This window comes from Phoenix dactylifera, chromosome 8 (assembly GCF_051530095.1).
Source record: "Phoenix dactylifera cultivar Ajwa chromosome 8, Ajwa_hap1_PhDact_Kaust_v1.1, whole genome shotgun sequence".
Taxonomy (NCBI): domain Eukaryota; kingdom Viridiplantae; phylum Streptophyta; class Magnoliopsida; order Arecales; family Arecaceae; genus Phoenix; species Phoenix dactylifera.
This window is the reverse complement of record NC_143197.1, coordinates 8,291,469-8,315,502: the sequence shown is the minus strand read 5'-3', so window position 1 is coordinate 8,315,502 and position 24,034 is coordinate 8,291,469. Positions and strand designations below refer to the sequence as shown.

At 39.9% G+C, this 24,034-nt stretch overlaps 2 protein-coding genes across 2 annotated transcripts; one reads left to right on the top strand and one right to left on the bottom strand.

Moving 5' to 3' along the window:
* The first annotated feature begins 1,479 nt into the window (after nt 1–1,479).
* Nucleotides 1,480–9,496, top strand: LOC103720028 (RING/U-box protein). The gene is made up of 4 exons (XM_008809544.6): nt 1,480–1,532; nt 1,797–3,125; nt 6,326–7,136; nt 8,557–9,496. Exons 2-4 carry the CDS (start codon nt 1,812–1,814, stop codon nt 8,793–8,795), a joined length of 2,364 nt encoding a protein of 787 aa, XP_008807766.4. The 5' UTR covers nt 1,480–1,532; nt 1,797–1,811; the 3' UTR covers nt 8,796–9,496.
* Nucleotides 9,497–21,256: 11,760 nt separating this feature from the next.
* LOC148702644 (uncharacterized) lies at nt 21,257–22,861 on the bottom strand. Its single transcript, XM_088702677.2, has 2 exons — nt 22,532–22,861; nt 21,257–22,115 (listed from the first exon to the last, which is right to left on the bottom strand). The coding sequence occupies exons 1-2, from the start codon at nt 22,766–22,768 to the stop codon at nt 21,432–21,434; spliced, it is 921 nt and encodes a 306-aa protein (XP_088558803.1). The 5' UTR covers nt 22,769–22,861; the 3' UTR covers nt 21,257–21,431.
* Nucleotides 22,862–24,034: the final 1,173 nt, after the last annotated feature.

The following is a 24,034-nucleotide window of genomic DNA, read 5'->3' as shown; positions in this document are numbered from 1 at the left end:
GACTTACGCCTGACTTTACAGGGGATGTTTTGAATAAGATCATATCCTCCATCACTGCCTTTACTTGGACCAGTTATCGCCAGTCCATGTTAACAAAAAAAGAGAGAGAGTATATTTTATCAATAGTAATTCACTCGAGTCTTTTAGTTGAATGATGGACTAGAAAACCTTCCAAAGCCCTTATTCATGATTGTTCATAAGAGATTTTAGAAGTCCTCCCATATCTCTAGTTCTAAAAGATTCAATAGCTTCCATGGTTGGGCCATCTCTATGCTGTTGATATTGCCTCACTAGTTTGGATTTCAACTTGTGACCCTAATTTCCATTGTTTTCATCTGGGACATGAAGTCGGGTCCTTTTTTTTGGGTAAAGAAGTTGGTTCTTGAAATGTAGGCTACCATTAAGAACTTGACAACCATTCGTTCAATTACTTTAAGAATCCTGCCAGGCATCCATCTATTGGAAGAAAGCAAGACATCCTGTATATGCTTGGCACAATAGCGCTTAGAAGGTGCATTGGGTGATCTATAAGAATCTTACATATGGAAGACACAAGTATGTATCTCTTTTGGTACTCTTAATCCATCATGAACAACTTTAATTTCTATTCTCCACCCTTGATCTATCAGCAGGCCCTTCAACCAAAGGCCAAGCAATTCCACTCCATATCCTTTAAAATCCCGTTCAAACTACAAACACTGCTTTCAACATTTGTTTCAAAATCACTGGTTTGATGTAACAAAGTATGAAATTTTGTTTCCAAATCACCCTATCATAATTCGGACGGTACGGAACATATCATACATACTGGATCGGTACCAATATCTTATACGGATCGCATACTGACACTCGGTACATCGAAAATGTCCGGTACCAAAATGGCGAACTTTTCACTCTATATTTCATCTTCAAGTTTGGTCAAGCTAGAGGCAATATGTACATAGCATGGGCCAGGCTTAGCTTCTAGTTAAGCTTTAAATTAGAGATTTGCCCTAACCCACCTGAACCTAATATAACCTGAATTTTTAGACTAATACCCCCAGCTTAAGCTAAGAACCTAAATGGAGCTAGAATCCAAACATTTGACTAATGTTAAAGTTTTTCTATTTTTATAACTGTACTCATAGGATGGGGAACCGGTGTACCCAAAAAAAAAAAAAAAAAAATTCCAATACCAAATAGCGGGCGCTCGCAGGTTCCGTGCAAGCTGCGAGCCAAACCGCCTCCCGCCCGTAGACACGAACTCTTCCGGTCATGTCCACGGAGGCCCCGGAATCGTCAAACCTACCCCACCAGACGACGCATCACGTGCCGTCCAAACTAACGAACCACCGATCGAACGGGCTTCCAGGACCCCGTTCCCGTCGCCCGACAGATGACAGAATGATGAGATGATAGGGGTATTTTAGACATTTTACTAAACCAATCAAGTCGGCACGCGATGCATAAAACGTGACCCACCTCCTCTTCTTTCTCTCTCGCGTTGTTGCGCTGCGCCTTCCGATTCGGCTACCCATTCAACCTCCTCTCAGGTACGAAAAACCCGCAGCCGCCTCTCTCACTCTCTCTGGCCCCCTCCCTCTCCTACGTAAATTTCGATTTTTCAAAGTTTCTTCAAACAGCTAAAAAATTATAAAAAATCGTGGACGGGCAAAAAGAAAAAAGAGTTTTAGAAGGCTTTTCTATGTGCCACTATTTCTAGAATCGTCTTCGACCATACATCTCCATACTCGTGCACCCAATTTCAGAGGAAATTTATGACAAGCCCCCGAAAATTTGACCTAATTTTTGTGTAGGGACTGAAAAATAATATGGCAAGAGGAGGGAGGGTTATTTACAAAAGGGCCGGCGGCAGGAAGCGAAAGAGCCGATCCAGGGCCGCCGACGACGACGACGATGACGAGGAGGACCAGGATTACGTCTTCGGCGAGGAGGAAGACGAGGATTCGGAGAGCTTCGAGGAATCCTACGCCTCGTCTCTTGATGCCTCCGAAGAGGAGTACGAGTTCGGCGAATCGAGCGGCGGCTCGGACGAAGAGGAGGAGGAGATAGAGGTGGAGGAGGACGACGACGAGGAGGAGATCGAGCTCGTGAGATCGAAGCCCCAGAGCGGAGCCTCCAATGGCTGGAGAAGGATCAAGAAACCTACGGTTTTGGACGACGAAGAGAAGGTCTCGGTTCCGAGAAAGAGGGCAAGGAGCGGATCTCGCCGGAAGAAATCTAGGGATTCGGATTACGAGGAGGAGGAGGACGACGATGATGAGGATTTCTCGCCGGACGAAGAAGAGGACGAGGAGGAAGATGTTTCTTTCATCTATGGCAGGAAAAGCGGTTGTCGAAGAAAAGGGAGTTCAAAACAGGATAGCAAGAAGCGGAAATTCGGGGTTTTGAAGCAGAAGAGGGGGAAGAAGAAGGCGCCGGCGAGGAAGCGGCAGCGGAGGGCACGGATCTCTGATGAGGATGATGATGATTTTATGGTGAAGGATCGGATTGCGGTAAATAAGAAGAGGAAGAAAAGCAAGAAAGGAAGGAAAAAGAAGACGACAGCATCTAGAGCAGCGAGGAAGATATCTCTGGTGGATTCGGAGACGTCTGATTTCGAATTCATGACTTCAGATGATGATTTCGTAGAGAAAGATAGAATAGCATTAGATTATCAAAGGAAGAAGAGCAAGAAAGGGAGGAAGAAGACGGCGGCACCGAGAACAAAGAGGAAGAGGTCATCATCATCAATTGGATCAGACTTGGAGTCGTCAGATTGTGATTATGTGATTTCAGAGGAAGAATTGAGGGATCTGGGAGTTGCCGGGATTCTGAGCCAGCCTCAGCCAGAGAGGATCTGCGCGAGAAGGAAGGTCGAAGTGAAGGGCAAGGAGAAAGAAGCTGATGAGTCCGGGAAGCACGTCTGTGGAATATGTTTGTCAGAGGAGCAGAAGGGGACAATTCAAGGGGTGCTGAACTGTTGTGCTCATTATTTCTGTTTTGCATGCATAATGGAGTGGTCGAAGGTGGAGTCGCGGTGCCCGGTGTGCAAGAGGAGGTTCATGACTATCACCAAGTCCTCGAGGTCAGACCCAGGATTTGGGTTAAGAAGGGCAGTTATAAGGGTTCAAAAGCGAGATCAGGTATTCGACTTTTTTGCTTTATTTTGTTTCTCTTAATATGAAGTGATTGCTTGATTTGTTTGCTTTGGTTATTTTCTATTCCTTAAATTTTTAATCACTCTTATGCCCTTGATCAGATTATGAATGAATTGTCAATTATTCTACAAAAAATTTGAAAAAAGATAAATCCCATGTTTTGTTATCTAGCTATTTAGATAGTTATGTCTACACCATATGCATATTTTGTTGAAGCTCCTAGTACAATTTATTTTGATTTTGTTTTTAATTAATAAATCTTGGTCCCTCCCTATATTGTTTAGTGAGTTTAATTAGGTAGATATTTACTCATTAGTCTTCAGGGCTTTCTCATTGTGCTTTTGCTATGCAAAAATGGTGCCTGGATATGCTTGTTATGCCTTCGGTTTTTAAGCATACTACTAGCTTATGGTCACATTCATGGTTGGTCTCTCATCTTGATGAGGTTTTTTTTTTTTTTTTTAAGAAAAAGATGCATTATCATCACATTGGACTTAAGCAATATGTTTGTTGGTGAAAAGAAAACTAGACTAAAAGGATCTCATCTATACCCATTTGCAACTCTTATGCTAACTTCTGTTTTCGATGTTCCATTTTGGAGGATTATGCTATAATTGTTCTTACTGTTAAAAAGATACTGGACTGGTTGAAAATTTGGCTTATGTTTCCTTCATTATTGAAAAGAAATGGCTTCTTATATTATTTTTTTCCTGATCTCATGATTGGAAGGACACAAAGCTTTGGGATTGGCTTCTCCAGACCGAAGTCTTCTTATAGCACATCTTAATATTAGTAATGCTTTTTCTTTTTTCTTCCATCTTCAAAGAAAAAGTTGGACAAAATTTTAATAACTTGATAGCAACATATTATGCCTAGTTAAGATGCTTGGGCCCTAATCATTCTGTATATCAGAAAATTATGCATGAGCTATTATGCTTATAATTATCATCAAAGGCTAATATGCCACTTTGTGAAGAACATTCATCACTAGGTGCCATTAATCTTAATAGGTTGTCAACATTTTTTTTCGAATTTTTTTTTTGGAACTTGTTCGTTGGTGTACTTGAGGTGACTCTTTACACTGCAATTCCGGTGTGCTTTATTATGTGATTTTCTTTAGGTTTATGTCCACAACCCACATGATTATCGACCATACACATTTGTAAGTATGAGTGACATAATCACTGGGATACCCTTTTTTTTCTCGTGTGACAGTTACCTAGTAATTTAGGGACCCGTCAACAGGCTTCTGGCTGCCTAATTTTATTGAAGATAATTTCTGCTGATAGCCAGGAAATTGATGAGAAGGGTGTTACATGTGCTTAACTTTTTAGAATATTTGCTAAAATGCCTTTCTTGCTTATAAAAGGTCAATGAATTTGTGATATATTGTTTTGTTCCATCATCGTTGTGCTATCAACAGCAAATGTTGAAAAGTCTCTTATTGTAATCTGGGCACTACCTATCAAAAGATGGTGTCTTCCCATTAGTGGGATCTCTAAATCATCATGGATAACATTCTTTGTGCTCAACATACACGAAGATACCAATATATGATGTTCAGGGTTAAAAATAGAGAGAAAAGTGAGGTGCGGTGACTCTGTTTTTGGGCTAGCACCTTCTAATTTCTTTTACCATTTCACAAGGAAAGAAAGAGCAACTAGAATCATATGATAAAGATAGTAGGTTATATGATGCCTTTTTTTATTAAATTATGATTTCTGAGATTAATCCATACATGTGATATTGCAAAGCCCATGGACAGAGATAAGGAACTCTGAATTAGATTTGTAAATGTTCTTGTTTTAATTGTTCATGAAATTGTAAGAAATGTTTTTTTTAAGATGGTTATGTGTGTATTAGTTGAAAGGTTAATACTGCATTGGAGGTAGAAAAGTGATGCTTACAAGCATGTAGATAAATTATCAAGAGAAAGTAAGTATTTGCATTTGCTAGGATGTTTTATGCCCTTAAGTCCAACTGAAGGCTAATAGATTGCCCTTAGAGTGCATATGACGCTGTGATAATAAAAAGAATTTGAGCATGCTCATAGACTGTGTGACACACAAGTTGTGCATATAAAAACATTATTCTCCAACGAACTAGTCGTTCTATTTTGAATAGTTGATCAAGAATGAGTTACTTGCTATTTGATTTGCATGGAGATAAAGTCCTGTAGTTGAGCATTATCAAAAGTTCTAAAGCAACGCCGTGCTTATGCCTACCTGCACTTGGAATTAATTTATTAATTGCTTTCAGAATGATGATTATATTTTATTAAGTTGTGATTTTGACTAGGATGGTGTATGCAATACTGGAAAGCTGAAAGGAGCAAGTAACTTATTTTTGATTAACTATTCAATTTCTATACTCATGAAATATAAAACTATGATGTATCCAATGAAATCAGACCAACAACTCTCTTATGCTCGATGATTGTTGTTAGATTATTGCATGCCACTATGCTAGTTGACTTTTTGGTTAATAGCTTTCTAAACTCCCAACTACATAAATGATCTGGATTTGTGTATTAAATCATTGCCATTCTGAAACTATTTACTTCCATCTTTTCTCTCCTTTGGTTCGCATTGAAGCAAGTTCATCTTTTTTTCTTTCTTTTGATCTCAGTATGTCCTTGTACCAACACAACAGTCTCTCCAAGTTAATCTGCTAATGAATATATGTTTGACAAGATATTCTAAGTCCATGCTTTAAACTGTAGAAGTAACATGAAATTAAAAGAGAAACACAGAAGTTTCACAGTCATTACACATTGTCATGCTTTATTATACTTGTTTCTATTGATGTACTTTAACATCTTTTTAGTATCCTTACACAAGGTAAATATGCATACGACCAGTGCTGCAGATTGAAGTAATTTATACTCTTCTGAGATTTGGCTCTCGGAGGATGCTAACCCTGTGTCCATTTGCTTTAGGATGTTCTATTTCCTCATGAGCAAATGCTCTTAAATATGTTTGCCTTTTTGCTTGTGCAGCTGCAGACTGAGATTTTATTGTAGATGAAAACATTTATTTCATTGGTTTTATCTTGATTTTAAATACAATTAAAATCACTATCTTTATGGGATCATGAATATGGTGTTCATATATGCTTATATTGTACTCAGCTGTTGTCTTCAACTGTAAATTCTGCCTGCTTAATGTTTCCCTAATGTCTAACAGGTTTATCAACCATCCGAAGAAGAAATGAGGGGCTTCCTAGATCCGTATGAGAATGTGGTATGTATAGAATGCCAGCAAGGTGGAGATGACGAACTCATGCTACTGTGTGATATTTGTGACTCTCCTGCACATACATATTGTGTTGGGCTTGGAAGGGAAGTACCTGAAGGCAACTGGTACTGTGAGTTATGTAGATCCGCAGGTGAAGGATCATCACATTCTCAAGTTCAGGATATGCCAACTGATCAAGGAGCAAGTAATGTTGATTTATTTCCTGGTTTCCGGGAAACAGAAGATGTTAGTAGAGACATGCATACCAGTAGGAACTCCCAAATGTCGGTACCATTGAGAGGCCAGTCTTCACAAAGAATTGATTTAAATGTATCCCCTAGACATTTTACTGAGGATGATCATGGAGCTGCATCACAGGCACCTGGTGGTGGGGCATCAACTCTTTCTGGAAGGCGTGCAATACAGCGACATATACGCATTTTGCTATCACATGGTAGACCGAGGCAGATCTTTGCTAGAGTTAATGGACCACTGCACAACGGGGAAAGTGATGCTATGACCTCAGGAATTGAACAAAGTGGGGAAGCACCACATGGTACAAAGGGAGTGAACTCCTTGCACCCAGTATCAAGTATTGAACAACATCAGCAGAACATTAGACCTTTTCAGAACAGTGCTAATTTGGCTCCATGCACATACGGTGAAGGAAACAGTTTCCGACATGTGCAAGGTGCGAAGGAAGAAGTGCAGTCAATCGTAAAAGGCCATCTAAGAAACTTATGCAGGGATTTTCCACTAGGTATGTTGAGCTTGTTGGTTTTATATTATCAGGAATTTGTTTCCATAATGCCTTCTTTCTCCCCCACTCCGTGCCTCCAAAAAGTTGATCTGCATGATAGGACTGATGTGATTCCATTTTCAACCATAACATATTACCTGAAGCTGTATGTTATCCAGATACCAGGTCACGAATGAAGCTAACATTAGAACATATGCACCAAATAAGAAACTAAAAGGCTACATAATAAGAAACTACAAGTCAATATGTGCATATGCATTTAAATAGCTGTTTGTGTATATGCACATATATACAGATAACTAATGTGAAAATATTGCTCAGGATAGTTTGTAATATGTAAAGCTGACTGAGATAAGGAATATAGTTAGATTTTAATTTTTATGCATGTTGGCATGTAAAATTCTGAATGTCAAGTGCTTGTGTTTCATATGCATTCATTGCCCAGTGAAAAGCTGCAAGTGTACATGTTGCACATGCAACTATCTATCAGGTGTATGGATTTCTAGATGTATGTAGTTATTGTGTGTATGCATATAATTATATCTCTGAATCTATTCTCATCCATACCATAGCTCTGGAAGGTCATTTTTAGTTTTTTTTTTTGGCTGTGAACATGGTTTTCTGTCGCCAGGAAACTTGATATTTTATCCTGGTGATTGGTGACTTACCAGAAAGATTGCTGCTATTTGATATTACTTTAAGAAGGATATTATATGCATTTATACTATTAGTATTTTGCTGCTTGCTGCTTGCTGCTTGGTCCCTTTGATGTAAAAGCTACTAGGGTAACTTTGCTATGTGGTGCTGTTGGTGACTTGGGTCAAATATGGCTTCTGTTGAAACCTAGTTCTCATGGTGCCTTTAGTCATCTTTTTTATCAGCAAGACTATCTTTAAATGGCTGATTGCATAAATGAATTCTGCGTTGCTTCTCGAGCAGAAAAAATAACTGGGATGTTGCTAAGCTTCTCTATTTCCTTAGATGCCTACTCCTTGGAATCTCTGTGTTTTCTTTTGTGTTTCATTCGCCCTTTACCACATGAATGTTTGTGTAGGTTCATGGTTCGTAAATTTAATGCAAGCTAAGATTTTACTTAATACTACCTTCTGTCTTAGAGTTTATCATTCATTACAGAACAAAAGTCATGAGTACCGACAGCATGGTTAAAGAAATCTGTTCTGGTTTATATTTCTCAGATTTTTGGCGTGATAACAGAATCGTAGCCTAAAACATCTCGACAAGCTTTGGTGTTCTTTTCCTCTCTATTGTACTAGAGCTCTAGGTCTTTAAGTTCTTGAAGATTCTTTTTATTTTTTATTTTTATTTTTTTAAAATTAAGATCAGTCTGAGCACATTCAAGTAGCTACTTTGTTCCCTCTCCACCTTTCAATACTGATTTTTCATTAAAATCTTTCTGAAGAGCATGCAACTTTCAAGGAGGTCGCAAGGCGTTCGACCCACACAATTTTAGCAGCATGTGGAATCGAGCACCGCAGCAGAATGGTTGCTGCCCCTGTTCCGTCTCCCAGCAATTGTACCCATGCAATAAATGATGATGAATCGACATATCTGATGAAAGGTTGCTGCTTGTCTTGCTTCAGCTCCTTTGTTAAAGATGTTGTTCTGAAGCTTGTGCATACAACTTCAAACCAGAGTTGACCAATAGTTGATGGCTTCGCCATCATCATTACCATTGGATAGCTAGTGTTTATTATTGATAAAATTATCTTCAATTGTTGGGGAACTTGGCTTGTGATTCTCAGTTTTGAAGCCCAAGAGAGGCCTTGTTTCTATGTGGACTAGAACTGCATGAATTGCAGGTGGGGGGCTAAATCCAGTTTCTCCCTAGCCAATTTTTGCTTTGAAGATTGTATATGCCTAAAGGAAGAACAGTGGAGAGAATGAATATGGGGGTTGGTTTCTGAATGTTACTTGCAGAGCCTGCCTGTTTAGGATCAGATGCTTTTAGAATTGTCACCTTCAACCCGTGAAGATGCTGCAATTGAATTCAAGAATTATGGAGGTAAATCAAAGGAAAGGAGAAATTGTAGGTCAAAAGACTTATGTTTCAGGTTCTTTGTTCTTTAATCAAACTTCCTCCCCATCGATTTCCTGCGTGCAGGTGGTGTACGCTATTTTTTTTTTCCTGTTGTAACAGATTCAGTTAACTCATACACGATTGGAAACAGTATTTGGTGGCAATTTACACTCATTAGTAGTGTCTTACTATTGGTTTATAGCTGGGGTATCAGTTGATTTTGCTACAATACCTTCTTCAAATTAAAATGTACTAGATACCATTCCCGTTCTATAAGCTCTGCTTTTATAGAGCTTTTAATAAAGTTTATTCTTTTCTTTGCTGTCTGGTGGGTTCCTATTTGGTCTTCTTTTTGTAAATTTGCTTGGTGGTTGCAGTTATGTGGGTGTCATGCAAGAGATTGTATGGTGCAGCGGATGCGTGCTAGTTTGAAGATGCTATGTATTTGGATACTTTTGATCTTAATGTGAGAGACTATATAGTGGAACAGGTGTGCTAGTGTGAAGATGTATAACCAACAAATTGTTGAGGTGCTGCAGGCTCTGAATTCATTATGATTCACATGTGACCTGAATTGATTTTGGATGTGGTGAGCTCTTTAGGCTTTTGAGCTCATCATTCTCACCTAATTCGGGTATCTTGCCAACTAACTCATCTGCTTCACCAATCTCATCTCTTTGATCTTCAAGTAGTTCTGCCTCAGTGATTGAATTATTGAAGTCATCATCCTCCTCGTTAATATTTTTGCAATCACGCAAGGACAAGCTGGAATCACTTTCACTATCAACATCTTGAGATTCATCCACTTTTGCATCTTCTTTCACGGACCTCTTACAAAGCCGTCTTCCTTAAGCTGTCATTTTATCCATGAGAAGGTGCAACCTGGGATAATTTATACCCCATATGTTGCTACCAAACATCAATTGGCAGATATATTTACCAAACCTGTTAGAAGAAACAGATCGAAGAGCATACTAAGCAAGTTGGGTGTAATGAGTTTCGATGCATCAACTTGAGGGGGAGGTTTAGAATCTTTGGTTAAAGATTGTAATTTATTTGAATGATTGGAGATCTCCATATCTCACATGATTTGGTACCATCTCAGACACGGTTTGATGCCACCTGACAAAATTAGAGGATGCCAAATAATCTTGTAATTATGACAAGTTAACCAGATTACCTGCCATATGTACATGACTGATTGATTTTCTATCATGTATTCGTATGTAATGATGCTAAGTAAGGGAAGAATGCAGCCCAGGAAAAAAATCCTAATTTGTTTATGTTTTTTCTCCAATTTATCTCTAATATTCTCTTTCTCTTCCACCTCTCATATTTTCATCCCCATGATGTGGGAATTTCAGGAAGGGCTATCCCTATGGTGTAGTTCATTATTGAAAAAAAACCCCTATGGTGTAGTTCGTTATTAAAAAAAATGTAAGTATGTTCTTTTTTGAAATGCTGTAATCAGCTGTCTAATTAAACTTATGACTGTTTACTAACTATATATTATAAGTATTAGTGAAACAGGCCTTGGTAGCTATGTAATATATTCACTTTTCACCTTCTCTATCAATTGTTGGAATATATTCATGTTGACATTATCACCACTCAAGAATAGGCTAGCCATCGATCTTAACTAGCTCTGGCATTATCACCACTCAAGAATGTTGCCTCCCACAAAGCCGGACGTGAGGCAGAAAAATCAACTGCATCATACTTTTTGGAGCTTGGCCTGCTTGTAATCTCTTCCCATATCCCCCAACCTTTAGACTTTTTACTCACAAAATTTGTACTTTTCATAATAATATGTTGAATGAGAATAATAACCATAATCTAGGGCTTAGCAGCATCTAGAGATTAGAAGTTTGATTCTTAAAGGGCGCATTCACTTCCTCAATATAGCTACTTATGCTAGATAATATTTCATATATTAGACTCGCCACAATTTGATTTAGAGCATACCGGTGAGGCCTCTGAGTATAAAAAATATCTAGATTCTGTTTTTTTTAAGAAAAAAAGGAAAAGCTTATTATAGGGTGCTACGGTTATCGCTCGCTGGAGTATAGAATTAAGTTCACCAGATCTATTTTAGTGAAAGTTTTAGGATGATCTTCTAGTAAAGGAAAGCAATATGCACTATCCACTTTTTTTAAACAATGCTATCCCTCTCCATAAATTTGATTTGATAAAATACTTGGAAAGATCAACAAATTGAACTGAAGAAAATAAGTTGAAAAATTATGAAATAAATCAAAACTAATGAAGGCTGTACCATTGAAGATCGGCTGAAGAAAAATCCCTACTTTCCTTTCTAAAATGATAATGAAGAAGAAAGGTTTTCGAGAAAGTTGGCTTAGCGCCCAATCAAAGAGAGTTTGCACTAAAGGGATAGAATATGGTTAGGAGGTAGATAGCACGTTATTCTTGCACTACATCTATTAAGACTTAATGATAGAGGGTCATGCCAACCTTTCCACTACTATTAGATTAGGTGCACTCCTTAATGGGAATAGTTCCGACATAATCTTACCATGATGGTATGGTCTAGCTGCTCGTAATTTAATTAAGTTTAAAAATTCTTGTTTCATGATCTCTGATCAATGAAAAAACAATCATCAGCTGCAATCTGTTTAATGGAAAAATTCTCTGAAGCAAAATATTCTATTTCAATGGAAAATGTGGCTGCATTGTTGTAATATATATTTTTTTAAGGGTTCGGTAGTTCCATGTCACAAAGAAATGGATCCATTCCACCTTCATCAAGGGGCCCACATTCAGCATTATTACATATAAATGGATTGCTGTTGGTCTAAGGGGAGGACAAGGTGATGTTGCAAGAAGACTTGGGGTGATAACGGTTTCCAGGCGATTACAACTCCTAGCTAGCCTCTCTTATTGATGGCTTTTTGGCATAGGCAAAGCTGTCTCTACAAGGGATTGAACAAACGTTTTTTTTTTTTTTTTTGTCTGGTCTGTTTGTTTTTTATAAATTGAGATGTGTTGGCCTAGTAGAAAAATATTTTTAAGTCACAATAAGTTTGCTGATTAGTTTGCTTATGACCAAATTTTAGCTTTGTCGACGGTTTGGGAGTTTCTGGGATAGGCTACCCCTATTATGTAGTCCATAATAATAAAAAAAAATGTAAGAAGGTTTTTTTGAGATGATATAGATGGTTTTTCTAATAAAATTTATGATTGTTGATTGATTATATATCATGGATATTTTTGTGCAAAAGGCTTTGGCAGCTATATGATATCGTGAGGACCCATATAGGTGTGTGTTTAGTTCCATATCAGTTATTCATCGGAGAGATTTTGGATATTTATTCAGCAAGTCCCTTTTTCACCTTTTAAATGAAATGTTAGAAAATATTTATGTTGACACTTCTTTTATGTTTATGTTTATTCACTTCACTTTGCTAATATCACAGTTACAATTTTACTTTCAATCAAACTAGCGTACACCAAGTGGTTGCATCTCAAGGGCAGTCCTTGTTTGACACCCTTGTATACATAATCAATCTGTAACCATAAATCTACTTGTAATATGACAACTAAATCGCAATATCTCATGACAAAAAGCAAGGCCTCCACATAAGCCATAAAACATATGATAGTGGTTGCTAATTTAAACCTACCATACATTCCAAAAAAATAGTGGTTTTAAATAGACAAATATGAATGCATTTTATTTTGTAATTTAATTTTCGATATTAATTTCATAAATCACGATATGATCATTTTTTGTTAATATTAAATGCGAGCAAATTTGTAAAATTTTGAAAATAAACTTTACTAACTTGTAGCTAGCCCATCTAGCTTAGTCGGGCGAGCGCAAGGCTCCTAACCTTGTGGTCATGGGTTTGAGCCCATGGGTTTGAGCCCATGGTAACCTCACCAACTCATTGCTAAGAGCTCGCCGGAATTGTAACCAACACAACTTACAACCATTGAGCGTTACAAAAGCCTCGATCTAAGTTGCATAAATGGCACCCAAAAGCCATGAATGGGAGTCAAGTCCAGTGATAATACAAAGCAGGGGCCGTTCAGAATTACAAATAAATTAAATCTACTCCTCCTAAATTTAATTTCCAAATGGCCATAAGATCATCCGACCTTAGATTGGGTCCTAAATTGGGTGCGGTGATAATGCAATATCTCCATTGTATATGAGACTGCCCATTCCTTAGATCCGATGATCTAAATCTAAGAAAACATACTTGATATCTATTTTTATATATTTTCCATAATCTAACCCTATGACTCTTTCATATCCATAGTTTTTTGAGAAAACATAACCATAGTTTATGGCCTAATGTTGCAGGTTGCAACTATTATTAATGCATCATTTATAAACCATTAGTGGTTCTCGAAGTTACTCTCGCTTGCGTTCAAAAGGACATTGACACAGAGAAGCGTTCGTTGTAACGTTATAACAATAGCAGAAGTTATTGATTCATTTCCCTACCATATGAATAGCGCAAGCAGGTAGAGAAAAAGGTTTGTATCAAGGTTTGGTATTATGGTACTATATCTCGTACCGATGCCATACTGGTACTATATCGGTAAAGATAAGGGACAAAATTTTTTTGGTATACTGATTATTGGTACGCCTTCCATATGGATATTGGTACCAAACTTATGCAACATGGTATGCTCCATATTATTCATTTTGGGCCGGTATGACGAACTCTGTATAGATGTAAAAGAAAAAAAAAATACACGAGCCATTCCTGTCTCTTGTGCTAAAAGATACATCATGACTTCACTCCCCTATGTTTGCAAAACCATTGGCCTTAGAGCAGCTTCCTCTATGTTATTTGTACTTGATGGGGGAAATATTGTATATCAATTTTGGACTAGACTGACATTCTTGACCTCGGATATAAACCGAGGCAAATGACTTCTACCTCAACCGAGGAGCAAACTAATCGAGGAACCACCAACCGAGGAGAATAATTAGCATGCGTTTACAAGGATTAACAATCCTAACAACCGATAGCTCTGTTAGTCCGCAATCGTGGCAGCACCACGTTCTGCGTTAGGCTTGCGCCACACGCCATCCATATAGACTGACCTCCGCATCACGATCGTACCATCGGTCGTTGCCTAGCCATCATTATATGCCATGTCGGCCCAGATAATGACAAAACTGGCTTTCCTATATAAAGGGTTGGCAATCCAGAGACCTCAAATACACAGTATACAATACACAACATACATATAAACAATATCAGTCATAGAGCGACTTTCTGTTGAAACCCTCTCACTTCCATGTTCTGTCTTAAGCATCGGAGGGTCCTCCATCAGAAACTCTCTGGCAAGTGAACTTTTTGCAGGCCACCTAGCAGAGGAGACGAGCACCTGATTTCTTAACCATCCTACTTAACTCTTGTCTAGTAGACTTTAGGATCGTCTGAGCTGCATTCCCACTTTGGTCTAGATTCGGCGGTAATAGTACTCTTTTGTCACCATAGTCTGTGCCAACCCTCGGGTTTTCGATGTAACCCAGTTTGGAGCAACGCCCGGGAGAAAGACAATGGTAAAGTAAGTGATGCTTTCTAAAATTCTCTCTCTCAGAGAACAAAATTGTTTTAGCTTAAGTAGGATTGCAAGATTAGGCTTTTAAGTATAAGATTGAGCATGAGGGCAGAAGCGGCCTAATGTATTTGGGGGCCTAAGGCCATTTTGTCTGTAAGGCCTTTCATGCAATAGGTTGGCCTAAGGTGAACTTGCAAGAGGACCTTTTTTTTTTTCCATTTTATCTTTAAAGCCTTTTCTACGATGGGCCTTTTTTGGGCCGGAGCCTTAGGCGACCGCCTCAGTCGCCTAAGGGTTGGGCCGGCCCTGCATGAGGGTTTAAGTTTTGCTCAAGCTCAAGCTAGGCTCATATATACATACTTGACATTGGCTCATAAATCACTTAAACATGCAAAATCTCAATGCAAGCTTGAGCTCTTACTTTCTAATCAAACTAAGCTCTCTGTTTGGCCAAGTCTTTAGATGTGGCTTGAGCTAGAAGGCGAAGTATAGGTCTGAGCTAACATTTATAAATAAATGTTAGTGGCATACTTTAACATTGGAACATATTAACATACCTTTTTGTGCAGGTATGAACAAGATTGCTAGAATTTTAAGCTTCCAAACTGTTGTTGTTATCGATTTAAATTAGGTGATCAGGCAACTTGAGAAGATAGGAAGAGAATAACAAATTTTCTTCTATTTTCTCTTCAACATAGTTTTTTTCTCGCCTAATTGTTTAGAAGTACACATAGAGACATACGCATATAAATAGACATGTATTCACAAATATAATATTGCTAATATTTAGTAACATTTTTTTTCACCTAAAAAAAATATTGAATAATTCAGCAGCAGTATATGACTTAATATAGTGAAATATTCTAATTGTAGCTTTACAAAATCTCTCTCTCTCTCTCTCTCTCTCTCTCTCTCTCTCTCTCTCTCTCTTTTTCAGTCTGGAACATAGACATACTTTCAAGTATCCATGTCCTAGAACAATTTTCCTATCCTAGTTTTTATGCCTGGCTTTCTTAATTGGTTGCTTGGATGGAGGCATGCAAGTTCAAAGGGAATGCAACCTTTTTGGTCCTTGAAGGGACCTTTGTGCTCGGTCCGGTAGAGTTCAAAGGTCCATGCGAAACTGGAATATCTCCGGCTGTCAAGACCAAGGGAATGGTGAAGGCTCTTCTTGAGATGGAGGACTTCCCTGATGATTCTGGATCAAGTTCAGTGGCTTGAACTGAGCGTTTCCCTCTTCACTAGCATCATTTATAGGTTATGTCACAACCTAAGACCTCACTCAAAAATATCAGCAAGAACATGTTATTTGAATTCTTTAGCCTTATATAAGTATTTAAGATTTAATTTGTACATACCCTATGTGGGATCTGTATGTTCTCTCTGTTTATGTCCAAATTCATTTAAATCCAATCACAAATACTATATCAACGTGTAATCTCTCAAAATAGATTCATGTTGCAGTATCCCCTAGTGTACATAAACCATAGGTCTAGTTTTCTAATACCATTTATAATAATCTAGAAAATCATTCAAAAAAGCTAGTCAAAAAATATTATTTTAGAACCTTAACCTTACATAAGCACATACCCTATGTGGGACTAAATATACGCTCGTATAAATTTTTACAGTACACACACTTTTCCTTCCCAACTCATAGAATTCCGAATTTCTAAAGATTAAATGTTGTTTTTTTTAAAAAAAAATCTTGAAATAAACATTAAAAATGCTATCTTTCATGTGCCCACAAAGAATTGGTTTTCACTTTCATGTTTGTAGAATAATTTGATCAGTGAAGTGATAATTAAGCTGCTGTGGCAGACGCTAAAGTTCGACGTAGTCAAAAACTCGGTGGTGTATGACTAAATCTGGTGAATAGCAAGGCATTCACGTCCGAATTACGAATCACATTAATATTGTTGATTCAATTACTGGAACCGGTGACGATTGCATCTCCATTGTTCCGGGATCAAGAAATGTCTTCACATCCAATGTCACCTGCGACCCAAGTCATGGAATTAGGTAATTCATCTATCATTTTTTCTTCTCTATGTAACTATATGGAGAAATTGTAACCTGGAAAATAATATGCAGACAAGAAAGCCTTCATAATCTTAAGAAAAGTCACTTCTCCCACATCATTTCTCCCAAATTGACGCTGAAGTTTTTTTTTTTACCCATAAAGAATTTACTGTGTAAATTCATTCCTTAAAAGCATACCATTAGTTTCAAAATTGAGTTTTATCATTGCATTGTCATCTATGGATACTGCCGGTGCAAGTTCTCTGCATCATATTGGGAGCACTCGGGCTAGCTATTTTGTTTAAGAATGCGAGGTTCTGGGAAGCAATATTTGCATCAACTACTAAAATCCATTAAAAGAAAACTCCACAAGCTCAAGTACCAATGTGTTTAATTCTGCATCGGTTATTCGCCAAAAAAATCTTGTATATTTATACATGACTAAAAAACTCTAAAAATATCTTTTGGCTGGTTTTTTTTGAATGAAATTTTGAATTATTATAAATGGTATCAAAGCGAACTCAGTCTAGAATTAAAAAACTCAAAAAGTATTTTTTGGCTTACTCATGTTTACTAATAACTCCAATTATTGCTTAATATTAACTTGATTTGATTGGGTGACAAACAGATGCACAAGTCAATGGGATTGTCAACAACTTTTATTTTTTCATATATTTTTTTTTACTTTTTTTTATTTGTGTCTACGTGTCACCAAATCATCGCAAATATTTCTCTAGAATTCTACGAAGAGGATTATCTAAAGGTATCGTCGCCACCCCCACTTCCTTAGTGCCCCACTTATCTCCTATAGTGTCCTATAATCCAAAACCATATTTTTTTAAAAGAATGGTGAGGATAATCCAATGCCACATTCACGGAACCAAGATGTGGCCACCAAACAATATCGCACAAGGTGGACCATTTTTTATTGATTTGGTGAACACACCGCATCATTTAGATGGATACATCAATATAAAACAAAGAGGACTTATACAGTGAATCTCACCATCAATTTATTAAGAAGTAATGAAAGCTAGGGCTTCTCTCAATTCTATCATTATCCAATTAAAAGATGAGGCCTCGGTCGGCAAATGAGAGATGGCCTATCAACATCGGATGTGGACTAATCCTTGGAGATGTTAATGCTTAACTGTTAACCTAATTAACTTGATTTAACTCATTATAGGTCAGATTAAGTTCCATGTTTAATAAAATAGATGAGTTCAAGTCCAAATTTTTGATATATTTAATAAATAATTTGAATTTAGATTGACGAATTTATATTCTATCTTTTATCCAATCCAATTCGAACCTTATTTTCTGATCCATATCTTATTATCTTATCTTATCCAATTGCCACTTTTACTAGTCCTTACTCCTATCGGATCCCCTATCCGTAAAATCTAAAACGTTTGCTCCTTTATTGCATATTGACAAGAGTACTGAGTACCACTCCGAAAACCCCCCCTTCAAATAAATGGGAACGATCTTTCCGTAATATTGTCGAAGTTTTTGGATGATTATTTATTACAAGGGATCGCGATAGCGTCCTTTCGGGTGGTTCTATATACACCGCCCCTATTGCTCACGACACCCCCCAAAAATTAAAAAAAAATTAAATACTCTCTACACCCCCCCATTTGCTAAGGACACCCCTAAAAAATTAAAAATTCCTAAATTACCCCCCACCCTCCCCACCCCCTCACCTAAATTGCTCTCTACACCCCCCAAACCCCCCCCCCCACCCTCCCCACCCCCTCACCTAAATTGCTCTCTACACCCCCCAAACCCCCCCCACCCCACTCTTCCCCTCCAAAACACCCGCCGGCTTCTCCCTTCCGCCCAAAAAACCTCGCCTCAAGCACCTCGCCGGCGGCCAAACCCCCTCCGTCTCCCTTTGAACTGTTCCGCCCAAAGCACCTCGGCAACGCCCAAAACCCCCCCGTTCCCCCTTCTCCCTCTCGTCGCCGGCATTCTCCCGATCTCCGACCACCTCGCCGGCTTCTCCCGGAACCACCTCCCCGGCCATCTCCCGAGCAACGAGCACCTCGCCGGCGCCTCCACGACCACCTCGAGGTAGCTCCCCCCCCCCCCCCCCCCCCCGCCGGCATTTTTTTTTTCACGGTTCGTGCTCCGTTCGGCACTGGATCGCCGAACAAAAGGTTTCTGTTCGGCTGAACAGTGCCGAACAGAAGCCTTCTGTTCGGCAACCCTCAACCGAACAGAAGCCTTCTGTTCGGCTGCACAGTGCCGAACAGAAGGCTTCTGTCCGGCACTGTTCAGCCGAACAGAAGGGTTCTGTCCGGCTCTGAGCCGAACAGAAGCCTTCTGTTCGGCACTGTGCAGCCGAACAGAAGGCTTCTGGTGCCAAATCGCGTGCCGTGCTGAATTTTGTGCCGAACAGATCCTCTCATTTATGTATGCAATTGAATTATTTTCTTTGATATAGCCTAACATTGAATTTCTATATTTTCAGACATGGATCCCGGTCCCTTCAGAGTTAGACCTACGGCGTCAGCTAGGAGACGTCGTGCTAGGATTGCTTCTCCCGAGCCTGCTCATATGCCATCGCCCTCTCCTGAGTCAGAGCATGATGATATGCCCGCTAGGGGCGAAGACGATGAGTCCGTTGGACCATGTCCAGGAGGTCCAGAGGATGAGTCCGTCCTGATCAGTTTCAGGACGCATATAGCAGCTTCCATATGGAGGCAACAGGTATTGTTTATTTGTTATAGCATTATATTTTGTTTATTGATGTTTTATAAAGTAGTAGTAATTATACATTTATATTACAGGAACGGGCTCCACTAAAGTGCATGAACCATACTGCCAAGGTTGGTGAATGGAAGTGGTGGTCTTCAAACCAACCAAATACCAGGTTCAAAGCACTATTGAGGCAGTCGGGCCTCATAGAGTTAGTACAGTGCTCTTATCGATTCACCGATAAGATTCTGATTTCGGGCTTCGTAGAGAGATGGCAGCCCGAGACGAACACCTTTCATATACCATTTGGCGAGATCACTATCACGTTGGATGATGTATCCGCCATTTTAGGGATTCCTGTCGCAGGTGCCTCAGTAGCAGTTTCTCTTGAGAGGATGAGTGATCGGGATGCTGAGGAGCTACTTGTGGAGTTGTTGGGGGTGTCAGCTGGAGACGCGCGTCAGGAGGTACTGTCATCGCGCGGTCAGTCTGTGAGGATGGAGTGGCTGAGGACTCAGTTTCACTCTGTATCTGATAGAGACGGCCAGCAGAGGATAGAGTGTGCAGCACGAGCCTATTTGTTATTTTTGTTAGGCTGCACACTCTTTGCTGATAAGAGTGGGACCAGGGTGCCTATAGCGTATCTGTGTTTACTGCGGGATCTGGATAGGGTGAGCACATATGCCTGGGGTACAGCTGCCTTAGCATATTTGTATCGGCAGTTGGGGATTGCGTCGAGGTCATCAGTGAGACAGATCAGTGGTTATATGACGCTTCTGCAGGCATGGATTTATGAGCATTTTCCAGCACTCAGTCCTCACCCGTCGCTTGAGTATACTGATGCCAGTCCCCGCGTGCACCGCTGGATGCCCGGTACTCCATCCCGTACCACGATGGACCATTTAGTGGTTCTACGTGAGTCATTGGACCTTTTGAGCATCGATGAGGTACGTATCATATTACCATTTGCTTGTGTTTGTCAGTACTTTTAATATGCGATATAGTATAAAACTGAAATGGACCTTTTGTTTTGCAGGTTATTTGGGATCCCCATCATCGGCTTCGGGGAGATCGCCCATATGTTGATATCGCATTTTTTAGTGGCTCCATCAAGTGCCTTGATATCGTAGAACCCTATCATTCAGAAAGGGTTCTTAGACAGTTTGGTCGTATTCAGACCATCCCTCGAGCGCCACTAGCCCCTACGCGAGCCAACAGAGGTTCCACAGCAGGCTCGTACCGGATACATTACTCCTATATGGATTAGCTTTGGGAGCGGTGGGAGGACCACGTGCTGAGCCAGGCGAGCAGGAGCCACCCAGTTACCCGGCCATCAGACAGCGTACCGGGATACATGGAGTGGTATCTCCGTATTACGCACGTTGCAGTTCAGCCTCCTCATCTGCGCTCGAGTACTCATTCTGGAGATAGGGGAGGTCATGATGATGCTGACATGCACCGGCGGCGTATTGCAGATGCACTCGGTATCAGTACCGACATTGTACGGATGGGTCCCTCAGAGGCTACGTCACTAGGTGCCGGGCACCTATTTCATGCTATTTGTCAGATGCATCAGTTACTTCTGGGTGATGAGCCTGGCCCGAGTACAGCACCCTCTCATTCGGATCCAGCACCCTCTCATTCGGACGTACAGCAGTACACGCGTCGACGACGGCGTCATAGGAATTGATGATGGAGCCTTTATTTTGATATTAATGAAAAATATATATTTTTGGTACATTTACGTGTAATCTTTGTAAAGCCTGGCCCGTTCTATTTTACACAAATATAACAGTGCACATAACAATCAATCTAACAATGCGAAGACAGATATTTTTTGATTTATATTGATGATGGAGTTTCACAGTACATGACTCTAAGAGCCCAAAAAAATTTACAACTTTCAAAAATTGTACATATATAAACAATCAATCTAACTCTACTGTCTCGCTAATTATAACATTAGGTGAGATGCTCTCTTTGAACTGTTAAATCCGGGCTTCATATGAATTTTTCCATCCGGTAGCACAAGGAAGATGATATTTTCGCCAGTTGGTCGCTACTGGCGGAACGGGATGTCCCGGCAACAAGAACACCTTCAAAATTAGAAATAAGAAAATATTAATAGCTACAAAATTATAAATAAGCAAAATTAAATAAGCAAAATTAAATATTCGCAAGTGTTGTGAACGTAGTACCTCAACAAAATGATTTCCATTTACGAATCCGATAGCGATATCTTTGCGGGATAGAAGAGGTACTGGCACAGAACGGAGAGGTAGGAAGGTCAGACATTGTTGCAACGAGAGATGGTATAGGACAACATTATAGCAGGATGCTATAAGATGACCCATGTCCGGCATAGTCATCCATCTGTCATATGGTGGACAATCATCATAATATGATAATGCATGAGTGATCTCAGCAATCGTCCCTTCCACACCATATAATGTGCGATAGTGGTCCGAATGACATTGCAACTCTTGCAATAAATCCTTCCTAACACGCACCCAGTCATCTTCTCCAAATCCCAGTAAGTCAGCTATTGCCCTAAATCCGCAATTCCCATCAGCTTTTACATCCTTGATATGCTGGATGTATGGTCTCAAGGCAGAAGGAATAGCATCAATATAGATAATGGGCGTATGTGACTGGGCTCTAGTACGAAAAACCTGCAAATAATATCAAATGATAGAAAATATGTAACAATGGCAGAAATATCCAAATAGTTATCCGTCTCAGCACATCCCGTACCGGCACGGCACGGCATGTCCCGACATGTCCCGTATCGGCACATCTCGGCACGGCACGTACCGACATGTCCCGTATCGGCACATCTCGGCACGGCACATCTCGGCACGGCACGTCCCGAAATGTCCCGTATCGGCACATCTCGGCACGGCACGTCCCGACATGTCCCGTATCGGCACATCTCGGCACGGCACGTCCCGACATGTCCCGTATCGGCACATCTCGGCACGGCACGTCCCGACATGTCCCGTATCGGCACATCACATACCGGCACGGCACGGACCGTCCCGTAGACGTTGTGATACCTATTGTAAGGAAATAAATATTTGGTACTTACCTTTTGCTTGGGCCGCCTCTTTTGAATCTGAGTAGATGGATTGCGGATGGTAACTTTCTCAACACCAGGTGAATAACTATCCTGTCCAGATAGAACCAACTCAAACGCAGACGGGTCACGTCGAGTAGACGTATCAACCTTCATTGAAGCGCGCCCACGTGAACCGGTCTTCCGTTTTGCAGGCTCTAAAAGAGGTGTACTATCTGGACTTACAATCTCTCGTAACTTCTTGATCATCTGCAATTGAGAAGCCCCATCTAACTTCTTGAATCGTAGCGCAATCAAATCTAACTCTGCATCACAACTCAACTGAATTGGCTGCACGGGGGGGGGGGGGGGGTAGGCAGAATATCAAGTTTCCTCCAATGAGGATCTATGCAGTCGAGAGGAATGGGCCGACCTTCTACCCTGTACCGCGCAATCTGGTGAGCACATGGTATACCATGTGTGTGTCGAATAGCGCACCCACAATTTGAATCATCAAACCCAACTGAATTGGCTCGTTTCGATTGGGTGAGGACATGATTTAACGCACTTATAGATATGAAACCTCGCAACTCTTTGAATTCAGCTGGCTTGAAGTTGTGCTGCACTACCAATAAACTCTTCTCCAATGAGGCTTTAACGGAGCTGTGCTGCAACTCAATCAATCCATGTATTCTAGTCCAAGATGACTCGAAACTTCCTTGGCTTGATCCAAGCTGCTTTTTGAGCTTTGCATGTGCACTCTCGACCCTAGTAAACAAATGAAAGTTAGATATAACAATTGAGGCAAATTAAAATTAAATGAGTCTTTATTTGTGATACCTATTTGTCGTCACATTTCCATAGTGCCTGCATGTATCCGTCCATGCCGCAACAAATCTTTCCTTGTATTTGCTCAGCCAAGTATCTGACACATACTGTAGTGCATCTGGATAGGTACCGAACTCTCTCTGCAGTGCACTCCAGCGATCATTATACTCGTCTTCCGTGGAGGACAGCACTAGTACATTCCAACTCATAATAAATTTATCCCATTTCTCCTTCAATTCGAAAAATTTTTTGCACTTGGCCAAAACATTCCTACTAATATGCCATCTACATAATAAATGTCTAGCAGTAGGAAATACTCTATGAATTGCATTCATCAAAGCCAAGTCTCTATCTGTAACAATCAACTCAGGCAAAACATCATCAGCTATGACACTGCGCAATCTCTCTAATGCCCAAGTATAGCTTTCTTCCCGCTCAGAATTTAAGTATACAAAAGCAATTGAAAATGTCATGTCAGTAGATGTCACCCCCACAATCTCTAAGAGCGGAAGACGATACCTATTCGTCTTGTACGTGCAATCCATTATCAACACACGGGGAAATGCACGGAACAAATCAATGCTGCCAGAGTGTGCCCAAAATAAGTCATGCACAACATCCGTATTAGTACAATTCCTATGCCACTCAATATATTTAGCCTCTGATAATTTACCTAATAGATGTTGCATTTCAGACCTCCCGGCTTTC